Source organism: Pelodiscus sinensis, chromosome 2, assembly GCF_052426305.1.
Source record: "Pelodiscus sinensis isolate ZL-2025 chromosome 2, ASM5242630v1, whole genome shotgun sequence".
Classification (NCBI taxonomy): Eukaryota; Metazoa; Chordata; order Testudines; family Trionychidae; genus Pelodiscus; species Pelodiscus sinensis.
The window spans coordinates 190,725,769-190,753,017 of NC_143053.1; the positions used below are offsets into that span (position 1 = coordinate 190,725,769).

The 27,249-nt window shown below is 40.6% G+C and overlaps 1 protein-coding gene across 3 annotated transcripts in view; it reads left to right on the forward strand.

Annotated features, from left to right (window-relative positions):
• The window catches only part of TOP2B (DNA topoisomerase II beta), a 112,511-nt gene extending 85,283 nt beyond the window's left edge, over positions 1 to 27,228 (forward strand). For 2 of the 3 annotated variants that reach the window (XM_006134319.3, XM_075922030.2), the window contains exons 22-36: positions 2,031 to 2,165; positions 2,662 to 2,862; positions 4,500 to 4,695; positions 5,280 to 5,371; positions 8,687 to 8,842; positions 8,992 to 9,075; positions 13,062 to 13,259; positions 13,641 to 13,785; positions 14,612 to 14,770; positions 15,351 to 15,555; positions 16,871 to 16,953; positions 17,305 to 17,415; positions 24,649 to 24,771; positions 26,268 to 26,365; positions 26,737 to 27,228. In XM_006134319.3, the coding sequence (XP_006134381.3) occupies positions 2,031 to 2,165; positions 2,662 to 2,862; positions 4,500 to 4,695; positions 5,280 to 5,371; positions 8,687 to 8,842; positions 8,992 to 9,075; positions 13,062 to 13,259; positions 13,641 to 13,785; positions 14,612 to 14,770; positions 15,351 to 15,555; positions 16,871 to 16,953; positions 17,305 to 17,415; positions 24,649 to 24,771; positions 26,268 to 26,365; positions 26,737 to 26,898 (2,148 nt within the window). In that variant the 3' untranslated portion in view covers positions 26,899 to 27,228. The remainder of the gene's footprint in view (positions 1 to 2,030; positions 2,166 to 2,661; positions 2,863 to 4,499; positions 4,696 to 5,279; positions 5,372 to 8,686; positions 8,843 to 8,991; positions 9,076 to 13,061; positions 13,260 to 13,640; positions 13,786 to 14,611; positions 14,771 to 15,350; positions 15,556 to 16,870; positions 16,954 to 17,304; positions 17,416 to 24,648; positions 24,772 to 26,267; positions 26,366 to 26,736) is intronic. The other variant, XM_025190305.3, reaches the window with a different exon arrangement.
• The last annotated feature ends 21 nt before the right edge of the window (positions 27,229 to 27,249 follow it).

Sequence of the window (27,249 nt, forward strand, 5' to 3'; positions counted from 1 at the left end):
TTTATGTCTAATTCCCATTCAAACCAATACATTGTAATTTTACTGATTCTTCTAAAGGCTTTCTTCTTCATTCTACTCATTCATTTGTCAATATGCTCTCAAAATCATAATTGTTGTGGAAAGAGATATTGCAATCTGGTGGATAAAAAGCTACATCAGTCATTTCTTTGTGATATGTTATAGTATATCTTCAGTCAATCTTAAAGCCTCTTTGGAGTCTTTAAAGCCTCCTTTCTGTTGACTAATGTGCCTTTTATGTTCTTTTATAGATAGAAGAAGATATTGTTGTTAAACAGGGAAAACAGTAATTTCCAAAACATAATATTTATGTGTTCGTTTATTAAGTTTGTTTGGGGAAGCCTTGGATGCTGCCACATATATGAAAAACCTCCAAGTTCTAGAAGAAAGGAAGAGCCCAGCCCAATCAGAAATCATTTCAGCATAAATCCAACTGAAATCTTAGATACCAGAAACAGCCTTTTCATGTTTATTACTAGTTGGGGCATCAGAGCTGGGTTAGATTTGACCATTTAATAGAAGATACTTCTTTCATTTTTCAGTTCAGATTCCCATTTCTGGACTTCTGCACTTTTATCCTTATTCACTGCCTTTGTTTTAGAAAGTAGCTTTAGCTTTCATAACGCTGAGGATTTCTTCTCATTGACTGTTGGGAATTCTGAATAAATACTTTTTTTTCCAGTAATTGGAATCTGTTGGCCTTTCTTTTAGGACTACCTAATAATTCGATGTAGAATCATAGAATCCTAGAACTGGAAGGGACTTCGAGAGGTCATAAAGTCTAGTTCCCTGCACTCATGGCAGGTCCAAGCACCGTCTAGATCATCCATGCATTCCAGAATCATGTTTGCTTTTTTTGCAACAGTGTCACATTGTTGACTCATACTTAATCATTTTTATTGCTCTTCTCTGGACCTTCTCCAATTTCATCACATGTTTCTTGAAATGTGGTGCCCAGAACTGGACACAATACTCCAACTGATGCCTAATAAGGCAGAGTAGAGTGTAAAAATGACTTCTCGTGTCTTGCTCACAACACTGCACTATGATACCTAAATTCCTTTCAGCTGTACTCCTTCCTAGATAATCACAGCTGATTGTTCCTTCCTAAGTGGAGTACTTTGCATTTGTCCTTATTAAACTTCATTTTGTTTACTTCAGACCATTTCTCTAGTTTGTCCAGATGATTTTGAATTTTGATCCTATCCTCCAAAGCACTTGCAGTCCTTCCCAGCTTGGTATCATCTATGAACTTAATAATCATACTCTCTGTGCCATCATCTAAATCATTGATGAAGATATTGAACAGAACTGGTCCATGCTTCACATGGGACTTTACTTACCAGCTCTCTGAGTTTTTTCTAAAATCTGCCTTCCTAAAATCCATTGTCTCCATTTTGCTGTTCTCCCTTCTACTGTTCCTTAGAATCATGAACTCTATGATTTCTTGATCACTTTCACCCAAGCTGCCTTCCACTTCCAAATTTTCACCCAGTTCCTCCTACCTATTTGTTAAAATCAAATAAAAAACAGCTTATCTCCAGAAGCTTTCTCAACCTTCTGAAATAAATTTCTTTTGTCTCCAATGCAGTCCAAGAATGTATTGGATAATCTGTGCCCTCCTGTGTTAATTTCCCAACATATGTCTGGATAATTGAAATCTCCGATCACCACAAAATCCTGCACTTTGGATGATTTTGTTAATTGTTTTAAAAAAAGCCTCATTCACTTGGATCCTGTTCTGGTCTGCTAAAAGGGCCTTATCTACACTAACATTTTTCTAAAAACTCACTTATCACTGTTGCAGTTCCATCTTTCTAATAAGTATCACCTATGCACAAAGGGTTCCTATTATCCTTTTCCCCCACCATTTTATGTCTTTCGCTTCATTTGTACCTTAATATATTTGCTATGTTTTATAAATTATGTTGTAAACATACAGTTGTATATGAAATAATTCTTCTCAACTTTTCATTTTCAAGAACATTATTAATTTGTATTATTACTTGCAGCTCCCAAACTATAAAAACTTCAAAGGAACTATCCAGGAACTTGGTCAAAATCAGTATGCAGTAAGTGGTGAAATATTTGTGGTGGACAGGAATACAGTAGAGATTACAGAGCTTCCAGTGAGAACATGGACCCAGGTTAGTAACAATGAAATAAATGTTGTTTCAGACAGTTTTGATAGTCTACTTAATCACATATTCAGATTAATTCTTCAGACTAGTGGTAGTATGCATTGCAGGAAACAAAGCGTGAGTTTCCTTTTGCTTGCCCTCAATACAAAGTGTGTGTGTTGTCATGCTACCAACTGTTCTTAATATCATTCTTTCTTCTTGAATTAATCCTTTTCTCCTTTGTATGGCTTCAGACATGCATTCCGTCTTTTGCCCAGGGACATCAAATGCCTGTGTGACCGGTGCCAATTCTGGTCTGCATTCTGCAGATTGTCTTAAAAGATTCAAATGGCGATTTTTTTAATTTTAATTTTTTTTTCAAACCAAGTGGCTTCTTTTTGTCTTGGTGACACGGGGCATTATAATCCCTTATGTGACTTATCCACTTATATTGCTCATTCAAGTTGAGAAATTACAAATCTTATTTTTTGTTCATTTCTATTGTTTGCTATCTTTGTTGTAGGTGTACAAAGAACAGGTGCTAGAACCTATGTTGAATGGGACCGAAAAAACTCCAGCATTAATTTCTGATTACAAAGAGTACCACACCGATACAACTGTGAAATTTGTTGTGAAAATGACAGAAGAAAAACTTGCTCAAGCAGAAGCTGCTGGATTGCACAAAGTTTTTAAACTTCAAACAAGTCTTACTTGTAATTCTATGGTAACTTTTCTATGTTTGACTACCAGAATCATTACAGTAGCTTGTGAACTCACCTGTTTTGTGATGGCCTACTGGTGGCACTTCTTGGTCTAACACATCTTTCTTGTTTTGTTACTGTTCAAAAGAATTACTACGCATTTAGGTTAATTCTGTGATATAACAAACTTGTCTCTGGCTTCTTCATTCATATTGAGAAGTGTAGCAAATTTTGAAGCTTCATCATAAAAATCTGTTGCATTGGACAACGTTGTATACATAAAGAATTTTTAAAAATATCTAATTGCTATAATAGAATGACAGTAATAATATATTTCAGTGACTTAAAATATTCAGTAGATCCCAGAAGAAACCCATTTGTTATAGAGCTGTGATATCCTTCATCCTGAAGTAACTGCATTTTTTTCTGACAGCTAGATAGTTTAAATTTCTTTTCACTCAAAAGAAATTGCAGCTAAATAACATTTAAATATTAAAGATACTATTAATCTGAACACACACTTTCTGCTTTATCTTGCACTACATCTGTGCACTACAAGTGCAGGGGTGATTCTCCTCCTTGTCTGTATTACTTGCACTATCTCTCATCAAGATATCTTGAGTGTAAATAGCAGTATAGCCTCTGTAGCAGTGGTAGTGGCAGTGGAGGCACAGCTGAACTGTTCCAAGCACCCACCCAAAACTGGGTTTAATGTAATATTCTTTATATTAACAAAAGGTAGTGAAATCTACAATTGAAGCATGAAAGGGCATTCAGATGTCATATCTAGCACGTTAATACCTTGCAAACTCCTGTTCTCACTTTCAGGAGACATTGTAAATAAGACGCAGGCAGCATTATGTCCCATAAATGTAAACATACATGTTTGTCTGAGCAATTGGCTGAACAAGAAGTATGATTGAGTGGACTTGTAGGCTCTAAAGTTTTACATTTTGTTTTTTAGTGCAGTAAGTCGTACTTACTCTGTTATAGTATTTATATGAGATTAATTGAAAAAATACTTTCTTTTGTTTCTCTTTTATAGTGCACATATTTATAATACAGATATAAAATGAGCACTGTCCACTTTTTATTGTTGTAATTGAAAACAATATTTGAAAATGTAGAAAAGCACCTAGAAATATTAATAATACATTCTATTATTATTTAACTTATTGTGATTTATTGTGATTAATTTTTTAAATTGCGTTAGAATGAATCGCTTGAGTTAACTTTAAAATTAATTGATAGCTTACTATATATATTATATAATAAATAAATAAATAAATTAGGCCCTGAATACCTCTGCTAAATTCAGGGATGTTCATATATATTTCAAAGTGTTTGAAAGCCTTAGTGCATTAGCTGATGGGATTTGTTTCTATCCCTAAGTTCCCATATTATACAATGGTAAATTAGAAGTGACAGTCTGATTTTGATCTCATATCAGTTGTACGTAGGTACAACTACAGTAATGTCAATGCAGTTAATATTGATTTACACCTGTGTAAATGAGATCAGTCTCTTAAGAATTTTTTAAAAAATCCAATTCTATATGCATAGTATATATGTAGCATTATAATATATAAAAACTCTCACTTCTGTGATATTTTATCAAAATTTAATTCCCAAACAAAATATCATTTTGTATCGGCCGCAGGTGCTATTTGATCATATGGGATGTCTGAAGAAGTATGAAACTGTGCAAGATATTCTGAAGGAATTCTTTGATTTACGATTAAATTATTATACTTTGCGCAAGGACTGGCTTGTAGGAATGTTGGGGGCAGAATCTACCAAGCTCAACAATCAAGCTCGCTTCATTCTGGAAAAGATACAGGGCAAGATTACCATAGGTAAGAAGAAAAACTCTGGAACTTAAGTTAGAACTGATAAATGTAGAAAAATATTTTTGGGTATGTCTAGACTACATTGTTTTTTCTAAAAAAACCTTACCCTTAAAAAACTTCACCCGCGTCCACACTGCAATCCTGTTCTTTCAAAATTAAATCGAAAGAATGCAGGGTTTTCTTTGACATAGGCATTCTTCCTCATCATTTGAGGTTTACCATTTTTGAAAGAGCTCTTTGAAAAAAGGTCTGTATGGACTCAGAACAGGGGCATTATTCGAAAGACAAGGCAATTGAAAAAAGCATAAGTGCCCTGGTGGCCATTCTGTGAATAGCAATCAGGACTTTCTTTCAAGAGAGCATCCATGTAGTCTGGATGCTCTCTTTTGAAAAAGCAGATCACGTTTTCTATCCGGTTTTGAGGTGGGGATGCTCTCTTTCAAAAGAAGCTTTTTTGAAAGAGCTCTTTCAAAACTTCTTTTGAAAGAAGCTTGCAGTTTAGATGTACCCTCAGAGAGGTAATTAAGATCAATATAACAAAAATGCTTCAGTTTTCTTGACCTAAATTTTATTTTGTCTCCCTCTCATAGAAAATAGGTCAAAGAGAGATTTGATTCAAATGTTAGTCCAGAGAGGTTATGAATCTGACCCAGTGAAAGCCTGGAAGGAAGCACAGGAAAAGGTAATGCTTGATTTCTTTTGTAGATTAAGTAATGTGGTATATGTAGGGGAGAGCTGTTGAAATGATGATTAATTAATAGGTTACTGTTAAATTATACAGTTGTTTATAGTTCTTAAATAGTTATATTTTTTTGTTCATGTGTGTTAATGGCAATAAAAATAAAGATTCTCTCTTTTTTCCCCCTCTGACAGTTTACCATTTAAGATAGTATAATGAAGAGAAATTAACTAAAAAAGAACATTGCTACATCAGTCTCCTGAATATAGATAAATTAAAAACTCAGAACTGATCTAATGCAACTTTACCACATAAAATGAGAAAATTCATGGTTGATGGTACATAGCTCACTGCTCACCTTGGCATCTCCTCCAGCAACTCTAGGGCCATGGTGTCCAACCAGTTCTGAAGCAGTAGCCACTAAAATGGCTAATGCTATAGCGAACTAGCCACACTTAGCTGACCAAATAGCCATATGTGGCTAGTGTGTTGGACACCATGGCTCTCGGGATTAGCTCTTAAGGGCAATGTCCTGTTCCATAGTTGGCATGCTGTCATTCTTTCTGTCACATAGGTCTGCAGCTTGTTGTCCTGGGATTCGCAGCTTCCTCTTCATGACTCAGCTCCCTGGATGTTCACCTAATGTTCTCCCCTTCCAGGATTGCAAAAATCCTTTTTCTCTAGTAGCCCTAGGCAGTTTTCCTTCTCACTGCCCCATGAGGCCACTCCTTCAGTGTTTGAAAGGAGAATCCAAGCCTGCCCTTTATTCCAAGTTCCAGGCCAGGGGCCCTCAGCTCTTTCCTCTTAGCCCTCACTGCTCCTTCCCTAAATGGCTTCTTATTATTCCTGGTTCATCTTCTTACTCAGGGTTTTCCAGCTCCAAACCCTTGTCTGTTGTACCAGAGTGACTGCTGGCTGCCTACCTTCAACCTGCTTGTTCTTGCACTGCTGAACTTGCTTGTACTTAGATCCCTGCTTCCTGGCTCCTCTTGCGGGTGCAGCCTCTGGAGTCAGTTGGCCTGCCTGGTTATTTTAACCTCCCTCAATCCTGTCTGAGGTAGTCATTCCACCATGTAATCATTTCCAGAGGAACAACAATGGACAGTGCTCATTATTTACCGATTATTACACCAGGAATTTTGAAGTGTAACCTATGCACTCATGACTGGTCATTCTCTGATAAGTTCTTGTCAGCATATGGTATGGTATTTATTTGTATATGAGAGAAATATCTGAAAGTATTTTATTTAAAGTAATTTGTTTGAGAGAGAGGATCAAGTGCTCTTTTTTGTATCTAAACAGATTCATAATTGATTTCACTTCACTAGGGAAATACAGTCTAGATGGGGCTATTATAAGGTGGATGTATAACTGGCTGGATAACTGTTCTCAGAGAGTAGTAATGGTTCGCAGTCATCCTGGAAGGGCATTACAAGTGTGGTTCCGCAGGGATCAGTTTTGGAACTAGTCCTATTCATTATCTTCATCGATGATTTAGATGATGGCTTAGAGAATATGCTCATTAAGTTTGTGGATGATACCAAGCAGGGAGGAGTTGTAAGTGCTTTGGTGGATAGGTTCAAAATGATCTGGACAAACTAGAGAAATGGTCCGAGGTAAATAGAATGAAGTTTAATAAAGGCAAATGCAGAGTGTTCCTTCCTTAGTGGAGTAATCAATTTCACACATACAGAATGGGAAGAGACTTTCTAGGAAGGAGAAAGGGATTTAGGGGTCATAGTGGACCACAAGCTAAATATAAGTCAACAGTGTGACACTGTTGCAAAAAAAGCAAACATGCTTCTGGGATGCATTAACAGGAGTGTTGTTGAGCAAGATATGGTAAGTCATTCTTCCATTCTACTCTGCACTAATTAGGCCTCATTTGGAGTATTCTGTCCAGTTCTCAGCCCCACATTTCAAGAAGCATGTGGAGAAATTGGAGAAGGCCCAGAGAAGAGCAACAAAAATGATTAAAGGTCTAGAAAACATGACCTATGAGGGAATACTGTGAAAGAACTAGGCTTGTTTAGTTTAGAAAAGAGGAGACTGAGAGGGGACATGCTAGCAGTTTTCAAGTATCTAAAAGGGTGTTAAAAAGGAGGAGTGAGGAAAATTGTTCTCCTTGGCCTCTGATGATAGGACAAGAAGCAATGGGGCTAAGCTGCAGCAAGGGAGCTTTAAGTTGGACATTAGGAAAAACGTCCTAACTGTCAGGGTGGTTAAACACTGGAATAAATTACCTGGGGAGGTTGTGGAATCTCCATCACTGGAGATATTTAAAAGTAGGTTGTATAGACATCTATCAGGGATGATCTAGACCAGGGCTACTCAGCACGCGGCCCACTTTTTTGTGGCTCGCGTTGCAGTTTGGGTTTACGCAGGGCTCACAGGTGGGATCCTTTGAACATGGCCTCCACTGGGAACACGCTCCATAATGGCGAGTCAATATAATGGTCCTCTTGATCTGCATTTTAGTAGTTCAATTTCTGGACTGTCATTGCTCATTAAAAATGCTGTCATATGGGTGGAAATTGGGCAAATATTGCATTTTATTAATATCAGCAGAACTGACTTAAATGGGGCCTGCGTGTTGTGTAGTCTTGCCTTAATGTTTGTATTTATGCCAGTCAGTGTGAAAGAAGCTATTTGCATATATTTGTATATATATTTGCATGTATATGCAACCATACTTACGTTGCAGCCCTCGGCATGTACTGTGAGTATCATTGTGATCTCTGGGGCTTCCAAAGTTGAGTAGCCCTGATCTAGATGGTGCTTGGTCCTGCCTTCAGAGCAGGGGACTGGACTTGATGACCTCTCAAGGTCCCTTTCAGTTCTAGGATTCTATGATTCATCTTTCAACTTTTAAATATTAGAAATCACTTTATGAAAGAGGTTTTTAATTTTAATCAACAAGTTGCTTTTCAATACCTCTACTGAATTTGACTGTTTGGTTTAATTATTTATATATATTTTTAAAATTTAATTTATTTTATTTGTTTTATATTTGTATGTGTTTTAATTATTTCCTGCTTATCACTACTGCATTTTAATTGTGTGTAATGTATACAACATTTATTAGTAGAATTTCTGGCAAGCGAAGGCAAATGTTGACTCCCTACAAAACTAAAGTTTATAATACATTTAATTACAGCAGTACTTCCTTATAACAACTAAACTATTAGTGCCGCTTCCCAAAACAGAGAGTTGTATAACGTGATTGGAATCATCTAATTCAGTTTCTTTTATTAGTTCTAAAGTATGTCATTTCAAATTATGATGATTTTATGCATTTTTAATATGATTTCATTGCAGGCTGCAGAAGAGGAAGAAACACAGAACTTGAATGATGATGCTTCTTCTTCTTCAGGCTCCACCTCAGGCCCTGATTTTAACTACATCCTAAACATGTCTTTGTGGTGTCTTACTAAGGAGAAAGTAGAAGAGCTAATTAAACAGAGAGATTCAAAGGTTGGCAAATTGTGGAGAAAACTATTTCCAAGCCATTTCATTAGCACTATTATATCTAATATAAATAATTTATATTACAAATATTCCAGTTTGGTATTCTTTACGTTGTTTAGTAACTTCAATAGCTAAACATTAACTTTATGTTTTAGGGGAGAGAACTCACTGACCTCAGAAGGAAGTCTCCTTCAGATCTCTGGAAAGAAGATTTAGCAGCTTTCATTGAAGAGCTTGAAGTATGTTGAAACACCTTTATGAATAACTGTTAAATAAATAATAGGAATTGTTATTTTCCTTAAAAGCATTTATAGAAATATTGTACACTAAATTGGGAGCAGGAAATCTTTTGCTTTGTTGTGCCATGATGGTTGTTTTCTTTCATCATTATATAATCTTAAGAAATATAGGGCTGGAAGGGACCTCAAGAAATCATCTATTCTAGTCTCTTGTGCTGAGGCAGGACCAAGTAAAACTAGACCATGCCTGATACATGTTTGTCTGCCTTCTTCTTAAAAACTTCCCATGACAGGTGTTTCATAACCTCCTTAGGAAACCTGTTCCAGTATTTAAGTGTCCTTATAGTTAGAACATATTTAACCTAAATCTCCTTTTTTGCAGATTAAGCCCATTACTACTACCACCGTCATGAAAACATGAATGTGAACATGAAAAACAGTTACCATCCTCTTTATAACAACTCTTAGTGTATTTGAAGGCTATGATCCAGTCCCCTTTCAGTCTTTTTTCATCTGTATTCTCTCCAGTTCGCCTACACCTTTTTAAGATGTGGTGCCCAGTGATCCACTTTAGTCCCTACATACTTTTCAGTAGTACTACTGTCTAGCAAGTTCTTACTCATTTTAAATATATGCGTATGATTTTCTCTTCCCCAAAGTAGTAATTTGTATTTGTCTTTATTGAATTTCATTCATTGATTTCAGATCAATTCTCCAAGTTAAGGTCTTTTTGAATTAATCTTTTCTTGCAGTGTGTTTGCAACCCCTCCCAGCTTGCTGTCATCTGTAAATTTTATAAGTAAGCTCTCCATTACTTGAGTCATTAATGAAGATGTTGAAAAGTACCTGATCCAGGACTGATCCTGACTAGACCCCACTAGATATGTCTTCCCAGTTTGACAATGAACTGTTGATAACAATTGACCGAAGTGCCAGCATCTGGTAGCTTCCCTGCCAAACCAATCAGGAACACTTTTTTCAGAGACTCCAGGATCAATGAGTAGATCCTGATCTGCTGGTTGGTGACTACTGATACGTAGAATTTCTTTTTATTGCCTTTTATGCCCTTTGCTAAGTATAACTCACATTTTAAGATTCCTTACTAACACACTAATTGCAGGTCCTATCCCAGATTTCCTTTTTTTCATGCAAAACATTATCTGTTTAGCATATCTATTTTTGATTTCTCAGACCTGTAGCAATAGGAACAAACTGAAAGAAGTGATTTTAAAAAAAATTACTGTGTACAAAATCAATCTTTTGAATATTCACTATGGGACGATGCCCCCTGCCTGCTACACATACCAATCCCCTGTTAGTAGGTAGGCAGGCCCAGGTCTCCCCCTGGCTCCTGGGGAGAGCTGGGGCCATGCCAGCCCCGGCTTCACACTCTTCTACCCGGTCGCAGCCCTGGTGGCTGCTGGAGGAGGGCTGGGGCCGAGCCAGAGGGTGGCGGCAGCAGCTCCTCGCTGTACTCCGGAGCCCCATTGCTCTGGGATCCAGTGGGGAACTGCCACCTCTGCCTGGCCTGTGCCACCTGCCTTGTGCTCTAGCTTCATACCTCTCCTCCCCCTTGCAAGATTATAATGCCAGCCCTGGCTTCCTGCAGGGGAGGGGGAATAGGAGAAAATCCCGAGGCTCCACACTGGATGTGGCTTGTGGGGAAGTGCATGTGCTGCTGTCAGGAGTGGAGGGAGCGTGGATGGGTGGGAACTAGCCCCCTGATTTGAGCCACATGGAGTCCATTGGGGGAGCTGGTGATAACCACTGGCCCTTGTGATGTGGAGCCAAGGGGGATGGGGGCACAAATGTGCAATGGGGGAGATATGGTGCAGGGAGGAGGCTAGCTCCCGGAATCATGCTGTGTGAAGCTGGTTGGGGGGGCGGTTAACCCCTGGCCTGTGTGGCACAGAGCCAGGAGGTGGTAGTGGGGGCATTTCCATGCATGCAGTGTTGAGGGAGCCTGGCACACCCCGTGTATTGTGGTACTGGGATAGTCCTGTTTGCAGGAGGAGGCAGAGGGCCAACCCACTCCTCTTCCCTCACTGGCAACCTGCAGTCAAGGGTACCTGGGGAGGACACAAACACCAAGTTGATCCAGGCTGTGGCCTATCTCTGCCCAATCCTGTGGTGCAGCCCTGGCTTGCTGAGAGAGAAGCAGAGGCCTCACCTCCCTCGGTTCTTTTCAGGCAGCTCCCGGCTGCGACCCAAGGCACCCAGGACCGAGCTGGCAGAGGGAGGCTGTGAAGCAGCTGTCACATGCAGAGTCTGGCCACCCTGCTTTCACTGGCTGTCTGCTTCCCAGCTCAGCCCCACCTGGCTGTTGCTCGCTCCAAAGCAGCCCGCTTATGGAGCATGGGGGGAAGGGTGGAGGGTGGGGATGCAGAGTGATACATGATGTCACTTCCGTAGTCCCACAGGAAAATTTTTCTTTAATATATAGAGAGATATGAAGTTAAGTTTCAAGTAGTTCCAGGCTATGTTAGGATCATTCTGTCTGGAATTAGATGCAATCTGGAATTCTGAAAGCTAGGAAGATAATTGAGCTCAACTGCACTGCACAGAAAATCAAAATTGTAATGTCTGTAGAATTGAGCTAGTTCCCAAATAAGTCTAATACATTGTAATATAATTATACAACTAAGCATGGGATTATGGAAAATAAATGTTGTCAAACTAACAATATAATTATTGATAAAATCATGAGTTTGGTTGGTAAAGATAATGGTGTTGATGTAATATACTTAGACTTTAGTAAGGCATTTGACTTAATACTATACTACATTTTTATTAAGAAAATAGAGTGATGCAAAATTAACATGGCAGATCTTAAACTGAATAAAACTGATTAAGCAATCGGTTTCAGAAAGTAGTGAAAATAGGAAATCATCATTGAATGAGTGATTCTAGTGCAAGGATGGGCAATAATTTTTGAAAGGGTCCCCAGGTCTTGATTGACCTGGGGGTGGGGGAGTAGCAGGGTAGCTGCAGGCCAGATTCACCGACTTGGCGGGTCTTGCCCACCCCTGTGCTAGTGGGTTCTGGGAAGATCAGTTCTTAGCTCTGCTCCATTTGCATTTTTGTTAATGACGTGGAAGAAAATAAAAATTATACAAAGATTGGGAGGAGATGAATAATAAAGAGGACAAGTCCCTGAAAAGAGTGATCTGGGTCACTTTTGGTTGCGGTAAAGCAATATACATTTTAATACAGCTAAATGTAGGCATACAACTAGAAATAAAGAACATAGGTTTATACTTACAGAATAGGGGACTCTATTCTGACAACAGTAACTCTGAAAAAGACTTAGTCATGGTGGTGGAAAATCAGTTGAACACGAGCTCCCTCTGTGACCAAAACGGCTAATGACATCCTTCAACATATTAAAAGAAGAATATTGAGTAGAAGTAGGGATATTATATTACATCTGTATTTCGTGCAGCAGCTGTGTCCCGTTAGGGTGTTCACAATTCAAGAAATATGTTCATAAATTTAAGAGAGTTCAGAAGAGATCACAAGTACACTTAAAGAATCGGAAAACATTCCTTTATAGTAAGACTCAAGAAAGCTTAGTTTGTTTAGCTTATGGAAGAGGAGATTAAGGGTTGACTTATCACCGGCTGTATCCAAAATGATGTAGTGAAAGGCTCTTCAATCTAGCAAGCAAAGATATAACAAAATCCTGTGCCTGGAAACTGAAACAAAGTAAATTCAAACTAGAAATAATGTGCAGTTTTTTTAACATTGAAGGTCACTGTCTGTTGAATAACTTGCTAAGTGTTGTGTTTGATTTTCCTCCCTGGAAGTTTAAAAATTAAAATCAGATCTTTTTCTAAAAGATATGGTCTAGTTCAAACAAATTAATTTAGGCAAGTCCATTGAGACCACCTAAACTACGTGGTCCCAAGGGTCCTTTCTATCTTTATAGTCTATGAATTGTGTTTAACAAGTTACTTACATCTCTTTTCCCCCTTATTGCTCATTAGAAAGTAGAAGCTCAAGAAAGAGAAGATATTTTGGCTGGCATGGTTGGCAAACCAATAAAGGGTAAAGTTGGCAAACCTAAGATGAAGAAACTTCAGTTAGAAGAGACCATGCCATCACCATTTGGTAGAAGAATAGTTCCACAGGTTACATCTGCCATGAAAGCTGATGCTAGTAAGAAATTGCTAAAGAAGAAAAAGGCAAGTAAAACTAGCATGAAAATGATACATTAAATAGTTCTGTAGATGCTTCTGTGAAGTACTACTGTGTTTTACATTAGCAGCTTGTGTAAATAAGAATCCAAACCACTAGACCAATGGAACTATAGAGGCACATTTGTTCTATATTGCCCACAGCTTACACAAAAATGGTACTAAATTCTCATGGCTTTATATTAGCAGTCTGCTTATAATTACCTACTGAAGGGTTTGTTTGTGAGGTTTTTTTCTCAAGAACAGCAAGTCTCAGTATTGACTTGATTGTTTTTCGGCAAAGACTAATACATGTATTACAGTTTGGTCCTGAAATACACGGTATTGCTGTTTCACTTCAGATTTATCCAGCTCCTTTTTTATTTTTAGGGTGATCTTGATTCTCTAGCAATAAAAATGGAATTTGATGAGGAATTTGGTGGAACCCCAGCAGAGGGTGGTGGAGAGGACTCACTGAATACCTCAGTCTCAGTGACTAAAACTCCTAAACCCAAGAGGGAGAAAAAGGAGCCTGGTAAGTTACTTGTACACTGACAATTAAACACATTACATATTTTATGTGATTAAGATACACAGCTGGCTCAAACTACTAACTATTTGTTAATTATCTATGATTCTGTATCTTTAGTTTAACAGGTATAGAAATCTTAAACATGCAGTTTTTGATTTATACTACATTTGTGTACAGGAAGATATCTTAAGCATTTTTAAAAGCATTGTTACAGGAGAAACATTCCATAGTAACTAATACTATATAGCTTTATATAATTCTTCTCATGATAAGGTATGTCTAAGTGCTTTAGAAATACCATACCATAGTTCAGTAGCATAGAAAGGTTGAACCTCTCTGGTCTGGAAACATTCATCATCCAGAATGGTTTCAGTTAGCTGGATGTCCACTTTTCATGGGTGTGGCCCATAAAGTTTTTTTACAGTTTGAGGGGAATGCTCAGTGGTTTGAGCGTTGGCCTGCTAAACCTAGGGTTGTGAGTTCAATCTTTGTGGAGGCCATTTAGGGATTTGAGGCAAAAGTTTGTCAGGGATGGTACTTGGTCCTGCTGTGAAGGCAGGGGACTGGACTTGATGACCTTCAAGGTCCCTTCCAGTTTTAGGAGATAGGCAATCTCCATTAATTAATTAATGCAGCCACCAGACCTACCTCTCAGTGTTCTGTGCTGTTATTTAGCTCTAACTTATCCCTAACTGTCTTAAGAGTGCAGTAAGCAGTGGAAGTGTTAGTAATGTTGATAGACAATATTGACCTCCCCGTAGTCCAGCACCAGTCCTGTCCTGAGGGTTCCAGACTAAAAATGTTCAACCTGTGCTTCATTTTATTGTAGGTACCAGGGTGAGAAGAACACCATCTTCCACAAAATCCACTACAAAGAAAGTGAAGAAACGAAATCCTTGGTCAGATGATGAATCGAAGTCTGAAAGTGATTTAGAAGAAAGTGAACCTGTGATTATTCCAAGAGATTCTTTGCTTAGAAGAGCTGCAGGTACTCCCAGTTTCATTTTGAAAGAAGCACTGTGTATTATAGAATGAATGTAGGTGAGCTTCTGTATGAATAGAATATGCCAACTTAAGTTTTATATATGTCTCTCAGAACATCTTTAATTCTAATCTTTCCTTATTTTGAACAGGGAATTTAATAACTTGTATATAGCTTGTGTTGTAAATTCTGCTTTAAAATATGGCTAAAATTCTGCTTAAAACACTAATCCTTAAAATGAAAAAGCAGATACTCTCGATTGTTTGTTTCTGCATCAGGAAGGATGTGAAATGTAGTTCTTAAGAAATGAATGTATATGACATTGATTAGTGTACATCTGACAACAGCTAGGCATTGGCAAGCTGTAATTTCTGCTTATTATGCAAAACTTGTTAATAGTTTTTCCTCATGCTTTCAGCCCGCAAATCAACATTTGTTTGGTTTTTCCACCTGTTGCATCTTGTCATAATCATAGATTGCATACTCCATCAATTGATTAATTTTGCAGTGGCTAGCATTTTGGAATACTAATATGCTATCCTAATACAAATAATAACTTTATTTAAATACTTTCCATTTTTCATAGCTGAAAGACCCAAGTATACTTTTGATTTCTCAGAAGAGGAAGATGATGGTGATGATGATGATGCCAATAATAATAATGATTTAGATGAACTGAAAGTAAAAGCATCTCCCATCATAAATGACAGAGAGGATGAGTTTGTTCCATCAGACAGTTTAGATAAAGATGAATATGACTTCTCTCCAGTCAAATCAAAACCTTCTCCAGAGTAAGTATGATAACCAATATTTTTTAATTGAAAATAGTCCTTTAGAGCCAATAATTTTTGACCCACTTCAAATCAGAAACATGGAGCTCACTTTGGGGACAGTTGGGCAATGGATTTAACATATTGATAATATGCATACACACAATGACCGTATTAAAGGCCAGATTATACCTGTCTGGTAAGGGGTGGAGGTGCATATCACTTGAGTCTGTCAATGAAGCATGGTGTGTTCTAGGACTGCTTCTTGACACCACCTCTTTCCCCTCCCCTCCCTAGAGTTTGGAGAACTCAGGAGAGTGAGAACCCCATACAGACATGCCAGCTTTGGGACCTAGATCTACCTTAACCTTATCCTCAGCAATGCATCCTAAATAGCATCTGCAGTCTCCTTATGAGTGCTTCTTGTGCAGGTGGATTGGAGTGCAGGGAAGGGATTCTCAGTGTTTTCTCACCTTTCCAATGCACCAATGTGGAAGAAAACATTGTTTGGCCCAAATAGTACCATAGGGTGTGTCTAGACTATATGGCTCTATCGACGGAGCCATGTAAATTAGTTTACCTGACATAGTCAATGAAGCGGGGATATAAATAATCCCCGCTTCATTAAAATAAAAATGGCCGCCATGCTGTGCCGACAATCAGCTGATCCGGCACAGCATGGCAGTCTAGACGCGGCGCGGTTGACAAAGGAAGCCTTTGTCGACTGCTCCGGTAAACCTCGTGATCCGGCACAGCACGGCAGTCTAGACGCGGTGCGGTTGACAAGGAAAGCCTTTGTTGACCACTCCGGTATGCCTCGTGATACGAGGTTTACCGGAGCAGTCGACAAAGGCTTTACTTGTCAACCGTGCCACGTCTAGACTGCCGTGCTGTGCCGGATCAGCTGATTGTCGGCACAGCACAGTGGCCATTTTTATTTTAACGAAGCGGGGATTATTTAAATCCCCACTTCATTGATTATGTTGGGTAAACTAATTTACATGGTTCCGTCGACAGAGCCATGTAGTCTAGACACAGCCATAGTATTAAACATGCTTGCGCAATTGCATTGCTAAGTTTCTCTGCCTCTTACCACACCCATGCCTCAGTTTTAGTATATAAAATGGGTTGACAAAAATAGCAGAATTGAAATTCTCCAATAATGTCAAATGGTTCAACATTTTTATGAGAAATAAATATAATGTGGTAGATTTTTGCAGAAGTGCTATATATTTTACAATACTAGTTGAATCTCTGATGTGCATAGTTCAGTGCCTTACAACACAATGTACGTAGCACAGTGCATATACCTTTTCTTATTTCATTTTATTTAAAGTAGAAAAACATCTCATGACAAGAAGAATCAAGATTTTGGGAACCTATTTTCATTTCCATCTTATTCGCAGAAGACAGATAATGGTATGTTTACTCAGCTTGTACTCATTCAGTTAAACCTGTAGTGCTAGACATGAAATAGAATAGAAGGATTTACAGAGACATGCGCACACACACATACACACACTCTCCCTACCTACCTTCAAATCAGAAAAATCCCAGAATAATACTAGAAAAACAAAACATATGTCTAAAGTCTTGTATTTGTGGAATTATCACCAATATGAAGAAGGTGCAATGTTGTTATAACTCCCTAGAATGGCAGGTGAACTTTATAGCCTTAATTTTAATTGGAATTAATTTTATCGATTAAATCATGCAGTCAATATATATGCTTACATTATGTCCTGAACTCTTTTTTTTTCCTGTTTTTAGATGCAACAAAATTAGACAGCGATGAAGAGGATTCTGCACCAGTTTTTTCATCTTCTTTTACCCTAAAACAAACAGAAAAAACTCCAAGTAAAACAGTAGCTGCTAAAAAAGGTAAGTAACTGTATTTGTAGTATCCCAACCTGTTTACTGACTGCTTAGTTCTCCTATATAACATTACTTCTGCAGATCTTGTAATAGGTGTTCCCTTCCTTGATCCTAGTGGTGTGGAACAAAGGGTACAAACCCCTTCCAGCTTCTTAAAGTCTTTATCTCTTCCTTGCCTCCTATGATCACGGTTCCTAATTCTTTCCATATCTGGGATTTGTGTTAAAATTTGGATTAGTGTTTATGAACTTTTTTCCCATTAGAGGCTCCGTGACCTGAATGAAACTTTAGATCCGTATCAGACAAGTCCAGGAGGCCCTTTTAAACAGAAGTTATCACTCCATGGTGCCCATGCCTTGAAGTCTTTTCCAGTGGGTTGAGCAAACAACTAATTTAAAGGCTCAGAGAACTTCTTGGGTCTCCTATGGCTGTTCTTAAAGAGACAAAAAATAACATGAGGAAGAAACACCGAGATTATTTTAATCTGATAGGGAGTCGGAGAGTAAGGTTAATTCTACTTAGCATAGTCATTGTTCTTGGATACTAGAAATCCAGAGGATAAGAGGCTCTCCTTGATGCTTTGGTGGTCTCCCATTTATTCTAGTGAGGATTATAGAACTGGTCTCTCTTGGAAGGCCTTTGCATGTACTGTAGAGAGAACTATATGGGGACAATTCATGCATTCTAAGTATAGTGTTCAGCAGATGGCCTTGGTCCTATAGTGGTTTTTGGATTTTCTTTAGAAGTGTTAGCCAGCTCCAAGAGTCATTAGGGGTTCAGCTCTGTCATGGTTCTGAAGAGTAACTGAGGCCCAAAGCTACTGATTTCCCTGGGCAACCCTCTGATAGTGGTGATTGTGTCTCTGCTTCCCATCTTCATTTTTCATATGTGCCCTCATGGGCTATTTGTTCTCCTGGGAAAATTCCTTCCTTATGGGTTCCACCTCATGGATAACTGGCCTGTGGACTGCTAGTGCAGTGAGAGGGGATCCCTCTTTTAAGAGTAAGAGACTTAGGCCCCACTCTAAGAAAGCAATTATACAATTATACTAGCTTTGCTAGTGAGTGGTCTTAGTGAATGACGAGAGACTTGTTTTTCTTACTACTCACGTTAATTTAAAATGTTGAATATATGGTTCTCCTCCACACGATGTTCAAATTAATTGGTTCTAAGTCTCTGCACAACTAACTCTGTCACTCTCTATCTTTCTGCCCTTGTCTCTTTCATGTTGTTTCCCTTCTCCTCTTCTGCACCCAGCTCATCTGCTGCATCTTAACACCAGCCTCTTTACCCAGCCTCATCTGTTTTCTCCCCCAACAGTCTCATAGGTTTTTACTGCACCTTTTTCATACCCTTCCTCAAACAGAAAAGCATTTCTCTGCTGTGCTGTTCACTAGCCCTCACTAAATTACTATATTATATTGTACTTCTGGTATCCTATTAGGGATGTCAACGTGTAGATGACTACACGATTAACTGATAAGCCTAGGGTGGCTTATTGGTTAATCCTTCCGACTACATGCATCCCCCCCATTGCTGCCTCTGAGGCAGCAAGGCGGAGGGAGGGGGGAGGCAAGAGCCAGTGCCTTTGAGGAGTCGCCTACCCTCTACTGCCCTATACTGCTTCCTCTTAGAGGCAGCAGTGCAGGGTGGGAGGGGGTTCCCTGGGAGTGGGGCTGAGAGAGCACTGGCTGGCGGCCCACTCCTGAGGACTCTGAAATAGTCGTGTAACTCCTACTATTTGATGCAGTTACATGACTATTCAATTACACATTATCTAACATCCCTATAGCCTATCCTTCCCACCAGAGTCCATGATCCCTTTGTTGCATCATATCTCATAGCAGCTATAAATTGTTCAGGGCAGCAAATGTCATTTTTTGGGACATGTTTTATAAACATTTGGGCTTTGTAATGTATAGTAACCATTTATTATGTAAATCTAAAAAATAGTACTGAGCATTCTCAGCTACAATAAATGTGAAAAAGTAATATGCATACTTTATGCATCTCCATACATGGATGCAGACAATAAGCTTCAGCCTTAGTGTAAGAGGGATAATTTTCTGAGGTATAGAAAGGTGATCTTGCCTATTCATTTGCTACATAATTATACTATAATAAGAGTGTCTGCTATCTTGTGATGGGGTGTGATCACAGAATGGGGTGCTTCCCAGAGATGACACAGCCACTGATACTTGCCTCCTTGCTTTCTGGGGCTTCTACCACCCTCAGCCAAGGCACAGAGCTCAGATCACTCCCCTTCTTTCTCCCCCACCACCGAAGGAGCAATGCAGAAACTGAAACGCTTCAAGTCCAAGGAAAATGAAGTTATGGGCATAGCTTCCAGGGAAATCATTTCCCAAATGGGATCAAAACCCCAAATAAAGTATTCAGTTAAGCCCCCTTCAAGGTTCCTTGTAAGCTGTGTGCCTGTGCTGGTGTGCAGCCCTTTTCTGAGCCCCATGCAGAGGTTCAAGGCTTCCCGCTAAGGCAGGGAGCTCAGCTGATCCACTGGAGAAGGGGAGTGGGGCACTCACTGTCTTGGAGGAGCAGAAGCAATAGAGCTGCTTATGCTGCCTGTTATAAACGGAGAAACTGGCTCCAACCTCTACTCCAGAGTTGGGCAAAAGATAATCTGTGGGCTGGATCTGGTCACGAGAGCCCCAGCAGCCTCCCTGCCTGCCCCACCCCCTGCCTGGCACTCAGGTAAGCCAGGAGCAGGGCCACATGTGTATTTCTGAATGCTGAGAGCCTGGAGAGAGGGGAGACAGGCTTCCAATGCTCCCATTGGCCAGTTGCAGCTGCCTGTTTGCAGGACAGACACCATGTGAAGTGCCCCTCCTCCCTCATTCCCTGGGCCCACGGCATTCAGTTCAGAGCAATGAACCTGGTCCCTGCAGCTCCTCTGAGCATGTACAGGGGCTGGAAGGCAGGGACCCCGGCTAAGTAGCCTGTTGGGCTGCTGGCTTAGAGCCAGGCAAGATCTTGCAGCCAGAGTCTGTCTCTGGCACCCCAGCCCTTCCCTGCCTCCTCCAACTCTCTGTCCCCTTCTGCCCTCCTACCCCATGTAATCCAAACCTTCTGCACCCCTGCTTCAGCCCCCATACACCTTCCCAAACACTGCATCCCCTCCTGTACTCCTTCTCAGGTCACAATCCCTTTTCAAACCTTGCACCCCAAACTGCTGTCCCTGGTCACAGCCCAAATCCTTGCACCCCTACCACTGCCCCAGGTCACAGCCCTCTCCCAGGCCCAGCACCCCCTCCTAATCCCAGTCCGTTGCCCCAGGTCATGATCCCCTACTTCACCCAAAGTCCCTTACCCCAAGCTCCCTTCTGCTCCCAACCTCTGCCCCAGATCCCCACATTAATATAATGGAGGAGTGTTACCCTTGACCACTTACCAAATTCTTGGAGTGGCCCCCCTCATCAAAAATCATTGCCCACCTCTGTGTTAATGGCTTAAGGTAAGAAAGAAAGAAGGTTCTTTTAACTGAATTTTTGAGTGTTGCAGATTCCTAAAACTCTGATCTTAATGATTTTTTAAAATTGTGTGTTACTAATTGATTCATGGAAATCTGTGTTGCATTAAGGCCAGATCTTTGCTATCTGGTAGAGTTCTGGCTCTCATGAGCCAGAAGCAGCAAGTACGAGGCGTGATGCTACCTGTGTTGTAGGATGAAAGCTTATTTGCAAGATCTTTGAAACATGCATCTGTCTGTTATAAAGGATGATGATACATGTATCCAAGGTCTTGGAGGGGTAGCCATGTTAATCTGTAACTAAAAAAGCTTAATAAGAACAACAATGATCCTGTAGCACCTTAGAGACTAACAAAAATACATAAATAGTAATAGTACCATGAGCTTTCGTGGGCGCCACCCACTTCTTCTGCCGAGAGAAGTGTTAATTTTCTTTTTATTTGATTTCATATTAAATAATCATAAGCATTGCTCCTTATTAATGATCCGTTTAAATATATTTTCTTCCATACCTATGGACTATTTAAAAAAATATTTATATCTGCGGTTTTTGTTTGTGCTGGTGGGTGCACATCCATGCACTACCTCAATATGGGTGGTGCACATAAGAAATTTCAAACCTCCCAAAAGAAAATTCAACCTGCCCAAGGATGGAAAATCTTAGAGGGATCACTGGCCCCCTTTAACAATGAAAGGAGGATGTACACATTGATTGTTTCCCTAGGTAACAGTTATTTACACTGGGCATGATAGTAAATAAAAGTGATTTTATTAAGTATGAGCAGTAGAATTTAAGAGGTTGCAAGTGAAAACAAGCAGAGTGAGGTAGATTACAAATTTAAAATAACAGAAAACGCATAGCTAGTTCTAACACATATACAGGCAGTCCCCGGGTTACGTACAAGATAGGGACTGTAGGTTTGTTCTTAAGTTGAATTTGTGTGTAAGTCGGAACTGGTACATATTGTAGGGGAAACTCTAGCCAAACATTTCTCCAGAGCTCAGTTTTATTCTCCCACACCTCACTTCCCTCAGTCCGGGTATGTCTACACTACAAAGTTAGTTTGAACTAACGGACGTTAGTTCGAACTAACTTTCATAGGTGCTACACTAGCGCTCCGTTAGTTCGAATTTAATTCGAACTAACGGAGCGCTTAGTTCGAACTAGGTAATCCTCATTCCACGAGGATTAAGCCTAGTTCGAATTTACTAGTTCGAATTAAGGGCTGTGTAGCCCCTTAATTCGAACTAGTGGGAGGCTAGCCCTCCCCAGCTTTCCCTGGTGGCCACTCTGGCCAACACAGGGAAACTCATCTGCCCCCCTCCCGGCCCCGGACCCCTTAAAGGGGCACGGGCTGGCTACGGTGCCCGTGCCAGGTGCAAGCCTGCCAGCACCCAGCCAGCAGACCCTGCACCTGGCACGGATCAAGCCACCCACCCGATGTCCCCCAGCCCTCCCCCTCTTCCCGGGACCAGGCTGGCGGCTCCCGGGAGCTTGCCCGGGACCGCAAGAGGCGGGCACCCGCCTGGGCTAGTGCGGACATCGTGGACCTCGTCCACGATCTCTGCACTAGGCACAGGAACGTGGCCGGCTAGGGCAGGAGAGCTGCCAGCCTGGCCACCCAGGAGCAGGAGTGCATGAAAATCAAGGTGGTCCACTGAGACCCCCGACCCTGAGCCCTGAGCTTACAATGGCTGTCCTGGGTCAGACCAAAGGTCCATCTAGCCCATTAGCCTGTCTGCCGACAGCGGCCAACCCTAGGGACCCTGGAGGGGATGGACCGAAGACAGTGACCAAGCCATTTGTCTCGTGCCATCCCTCTCCAGCCTTCCACAAACCTTGGGCAGGGACACCACTCCTACCCCCTGGCTAATAGCACTCCATGGACCCAACCTCCATGACTTGATCTCACTTCCCTTTAAACTCTGTTCTAGTTCTAGCCTTCACAGCCTCCTGCAGCAAGGAGTTCCACAGGTTGACTCTGTGCTTTGTGAAGAACAACTTTCTGTTACTAGTTTGAAGCCTGTTACCCATTCCTTTCCTTTGGTGTCCTCTAGTCCTTCATGGGAACTAATGAAGAACTTTTCTGTATGCACCCTCTCCACCCCACTCATGCTTTTAGAGACCTCTATCCTGTCCCCCCCCTCCGTCTCCTCTTTTCTAAGCTAAAAAGTCCCAGTCTCTTTAGCCTCTCTTCATATGGAACCTGTTCCCAACCCCTGATCATTTTAGTTGCCCTCCCCTCTCCCAGCCTCTCTCTTCCCCTCTCCCACCTCCTTTTCCCAGTCTCCCCCAGTTTTGTTCAATAAAGATAGATTCCATTTTGGAAGACACGTTATCTTTATTTTGTACATCAAGAAAAGGGGCTAGGGAAGGGTAAGTGGAAGGAAGTGAGGGAGGAATGGGGCACGAGCCCCCGATGGGGAGGACTGGGCTGGCTCTGTGGGCTTTTGGGGTGGAACCTCTCCTGCAGCCCCCCGATTGCCCCCTCTCCCCAGATGGCAGCCTGCGGCAAGTGCAGCCGGTTTGATGGCTGAGTGCTGTGATGTGCCCAGTGTGGGCACTCAGGGCACTCCAAGCCAGGACTGCTTTGCAAGCGGGGCACCCCTGAGAACTGTCTGTCCGGGGTGGGGGTCGGATCCCTTTAAGCACAGCCCTCGGCTAGCCTGAGACAGCATCTCCACGCTCTAAGTCCTCCTCTGATGCCCTGCCGGCACTGCTTCCGGCCATCCTTAAGCCCGGTTCAGGGTCCACTTAATGTGGACATGCTAGTTCGAATTAGCAAAACGCTAATTCAAACTAGTTTTTTAGTCTGGATCCGTTAGTTCGAATTAGCTTAGTTCGGATTAACTAATTCGAACTAAGTTAGTTCGAATTAACGTTGTAGTGTAGACGTACCCTCCTTTATTCTCAAGCTGAGCTGTCTGCTGAGAAAAGCCGCTCCGCGTCTCCCTGGTCTGCTGGGGAGAGCGCTAGCTTCGCATCTCCCTGGTCTGCTGTGGGGGGGCGCTAGCTTCGCGTCTCCCTGGTCTGCTGGGGGGAAGCAGCTAGTGCGGGGTTGCCTCACCCCATTTGTAAGTAGGGATCCGATGTAAGTCGGATCCATGTAACCCGGGGACTGCCTGTATTACAAACTTACCGTAATACTGTTCTTATTCTAGCCAAGCCTCCAAAGAAGGGAAAATCTTTCTCCGTGGGGTCCTTGGTTCATTCTCTTGTGGGTGACATGCCAACCAAAGAAAAGACTGAAAAACTTTTGCATCTTAAATAGTCTCTCTTTCAGGCAGGAATTCTCTGTTTTACATTCTCCCCTTCCATGGAAAATTACCTGGTCAGCTCCTACCAGTTAGGGAGCTCACAACTTCCTAAGACCAACCAATGCTAAGACTTAAAGGACAAAATAGGCTGTTTTCAAATGATCGCCCAGACATTAAGGGAAATACCCTTGATGGCTTTCATTTGCACATTTAAAATAATAAACCATCTCATGTGCTCCATATCGCTAACTTTACATACAAGAGTGATACTTACACCAAAATAAGATATACAGATCCAGCATATTGAGACATTAAAATTGATAAGTTACATGAGGTATTTTATCCTAAGCATCTTCGAGTTATGCATATTTGTGTCCATAAGGCAATTTCATAAAGCATGGGAGAGGGGTGAAACCATCACATACTTTTATTTAATTATAAGATTTATTAACCTAATATGCGAATTTAGCATCTTTTATCTCTGATTTTGTGAACAGCAAAACCAGCTTCAGATATAACACCAAAACCTAAAAGATCTCCCAAGCGGAAGAAGATGGAAATTATAAACTCTGATTCAGATTCAGAATTTGGCATTCCAAAGAAGATCGCACCACCGAAAGGTAAGGAATTTGGTGCACTGCATTGTTAGGGTTAGTACAGTATAGATACATATATGTTGAATTTTACGACATTATATCTTAATAATGTTATTCCATCACCACTAAAGCTCATGCTTCCAAGCATGTTGTAGTACGTGAATAAGTGACTTTCAGCTTCTCTGCATAACACAGGGTCAAGTTGAGTTTTGTGAATGAAAAAACAACGCTGTTCCTAAAACTAGAGCTCAGTGTACTGAAAACCTAGGTTCATTCTCTCATTTGCGCTAGTCATCCATAAGATGTTTGTCAATGGTATAACATTACACATTGACTCAGAACCTCCCACAGTAGACCCAGTGTTGTAAAACTGTGCAAACAGAATTGTACTTTATGGGAATTCATTGAATAGCACAAAACCTCTATTTCTTCTTTATTGCTGATTTTTTTATAGGAACCTTTATTCTTCAGATACCATTTTCACTCTTGGGTCTCATGTTCTAGTAAAAGACAAAGCAAACCTCTCCTTGTGTAGATTTTGGTCCTTTGAATTGGTTCAGTGGGAAACCAATTCCTTATTCTACAGTAGAATTTTATGGTTGATTTACTCCATCACTATTCAGAGCTCCTAAGTGGATACAACTCAGAAGAGTAAGCAGAATAGCTACAGAGATCAGTCACGTGGAAAGTGATGAGACATTAGGCCAGGGGTGGGAAATAATTTTTGCAGGGGGGCTACTACATGGTAATGGGTCAACTCCACCCCTGGAAGGGGCAGGACCTGGGCAAAATGGGCAGTGCTGGGGACTAGCCTTCCTGCCGAGTTGTCTGCTGTATTTCCAATGCAAAGCTTCTGGCCCGAAAGAGCTTGCAGCTCCTGGCCCCACTGTTACCATGTTGCTTGGCAGCTGCGGCTATTTAAAGAGCTCATGGTGCTGGCCCCTGCCAAGATAGCGCCATGAAACATTTAAATAGGATACTGCTGTGTGAGCCACAATCTAGAAATTCGGTGGCACGGGCAGCAGGATATAAATAGAAAGCTGCCAGATTCAGTCTGCATCAAAGTTTTAGGCGGGCCAGATCTGGCCCCTTGGCCTCATATTGCCCAATCCTGCATTAGGCTAATTCCTCTAAATAGATGATGATGATAGTTGGTCACAGCTTGTAAGGTGAGTAGAGATCTCATTTAACTACCACCTCCTCTGAGAACAACAATTGTAGATCTCGTAGAGCACTGACCTGCATTGAACTAAGTGCACAAAAGCCACAAGTGAGAAGCCTATGCGAAGAAACTTCAAAGAAGCAGAATTAAAGGCATAAAACAAAGTGAAACACATTGGAATGGCAGAATGGAAGCATTTTACTTTCGCTTCAATCGATGCAAAATGTAACTGTAGATTAAGTTTTATCCTTTGTGTGAAATGAAACTGTTTAAGAACAGATTTGCTAGCAGTCAGAACAGAAAGAAATGTCACTTTTATAAATATCAGTAAAATTATACTTTATTCTCTTTCAACCAGGAAAGGGTAGGGGTTCAAAGAAAAGGAAAGCATCTGGATCTGAAAATGAAGGTGAATACAACCCTGGGAGGAAAACACCCAAGTCAGCCCCGAGCAAGGTCAGTTTAAAGGCTGTCTGTGAGCATGAAAAAGACAGGGTTTGGCTTCTTGATATTTGTGTATTATTTTCTATATCACATGAAACATTTTTACAATATTTTGAAATATCCACGTATGATGAGCTTCCAGTTCATCTGAGGAAGTGGGTTTTCCCCATGAAAGCTCCTGAGACTATATATATTTTTTGTCTCTCTCTAAGGTGCCTGCTAGTTGTTTCTAAATATGATTTACAACTGGGATTTTAGGTGGGTCAAAAGTCTAGATGTTATAGAAATGGTTGTTTCCAATAAGTGTCAGAATTCTGTATTTTTATGGCATCATACATTTTCTCTCTCTCTTTTTTTTTTTTTTTTTTTTTTTTTTTTAAAAGAAATCCAAGAAAGCCTCCTTTGACCAGGATTCTGATGTAGACATCTTTCAGTCAGACTTTGCTTCTGAACCAGCATCTAAGCCACGGATGGGTCGGGCTAGAAAAGAAGTGAAATATTTTGCCGAGTCTGATGAAGATGATGATTTTGCTATGTTTAATTAAGTGCCCAAAGAGCACAAAAACATTTTCCAACAAATATTTTGTGTTGTCCTTTTGTCCCTTCTGTCGCAAACTTTTGTACATTTGACTTATTTTATGTGATGATTGATGTAATTGATGGTTTTTATTGTGTGTAGGCATTTTAACATTTTGTTCTTACACCTACAGTTTTATGATCTTTTTTACTCATTGAAATGTCATGTATTTGTCTGACTGGCTCGTAGAAATGTTTTAGGCAGCTGTGCTAAAGCACACATTTTAATTGTCATGGTTGCAAACTGCAGACCTGCTTTTTGAAATGAAGTTTAAACATTAAAAATGGAAAACTGTCAAGTCTTGTGTGAAGATGTGGAC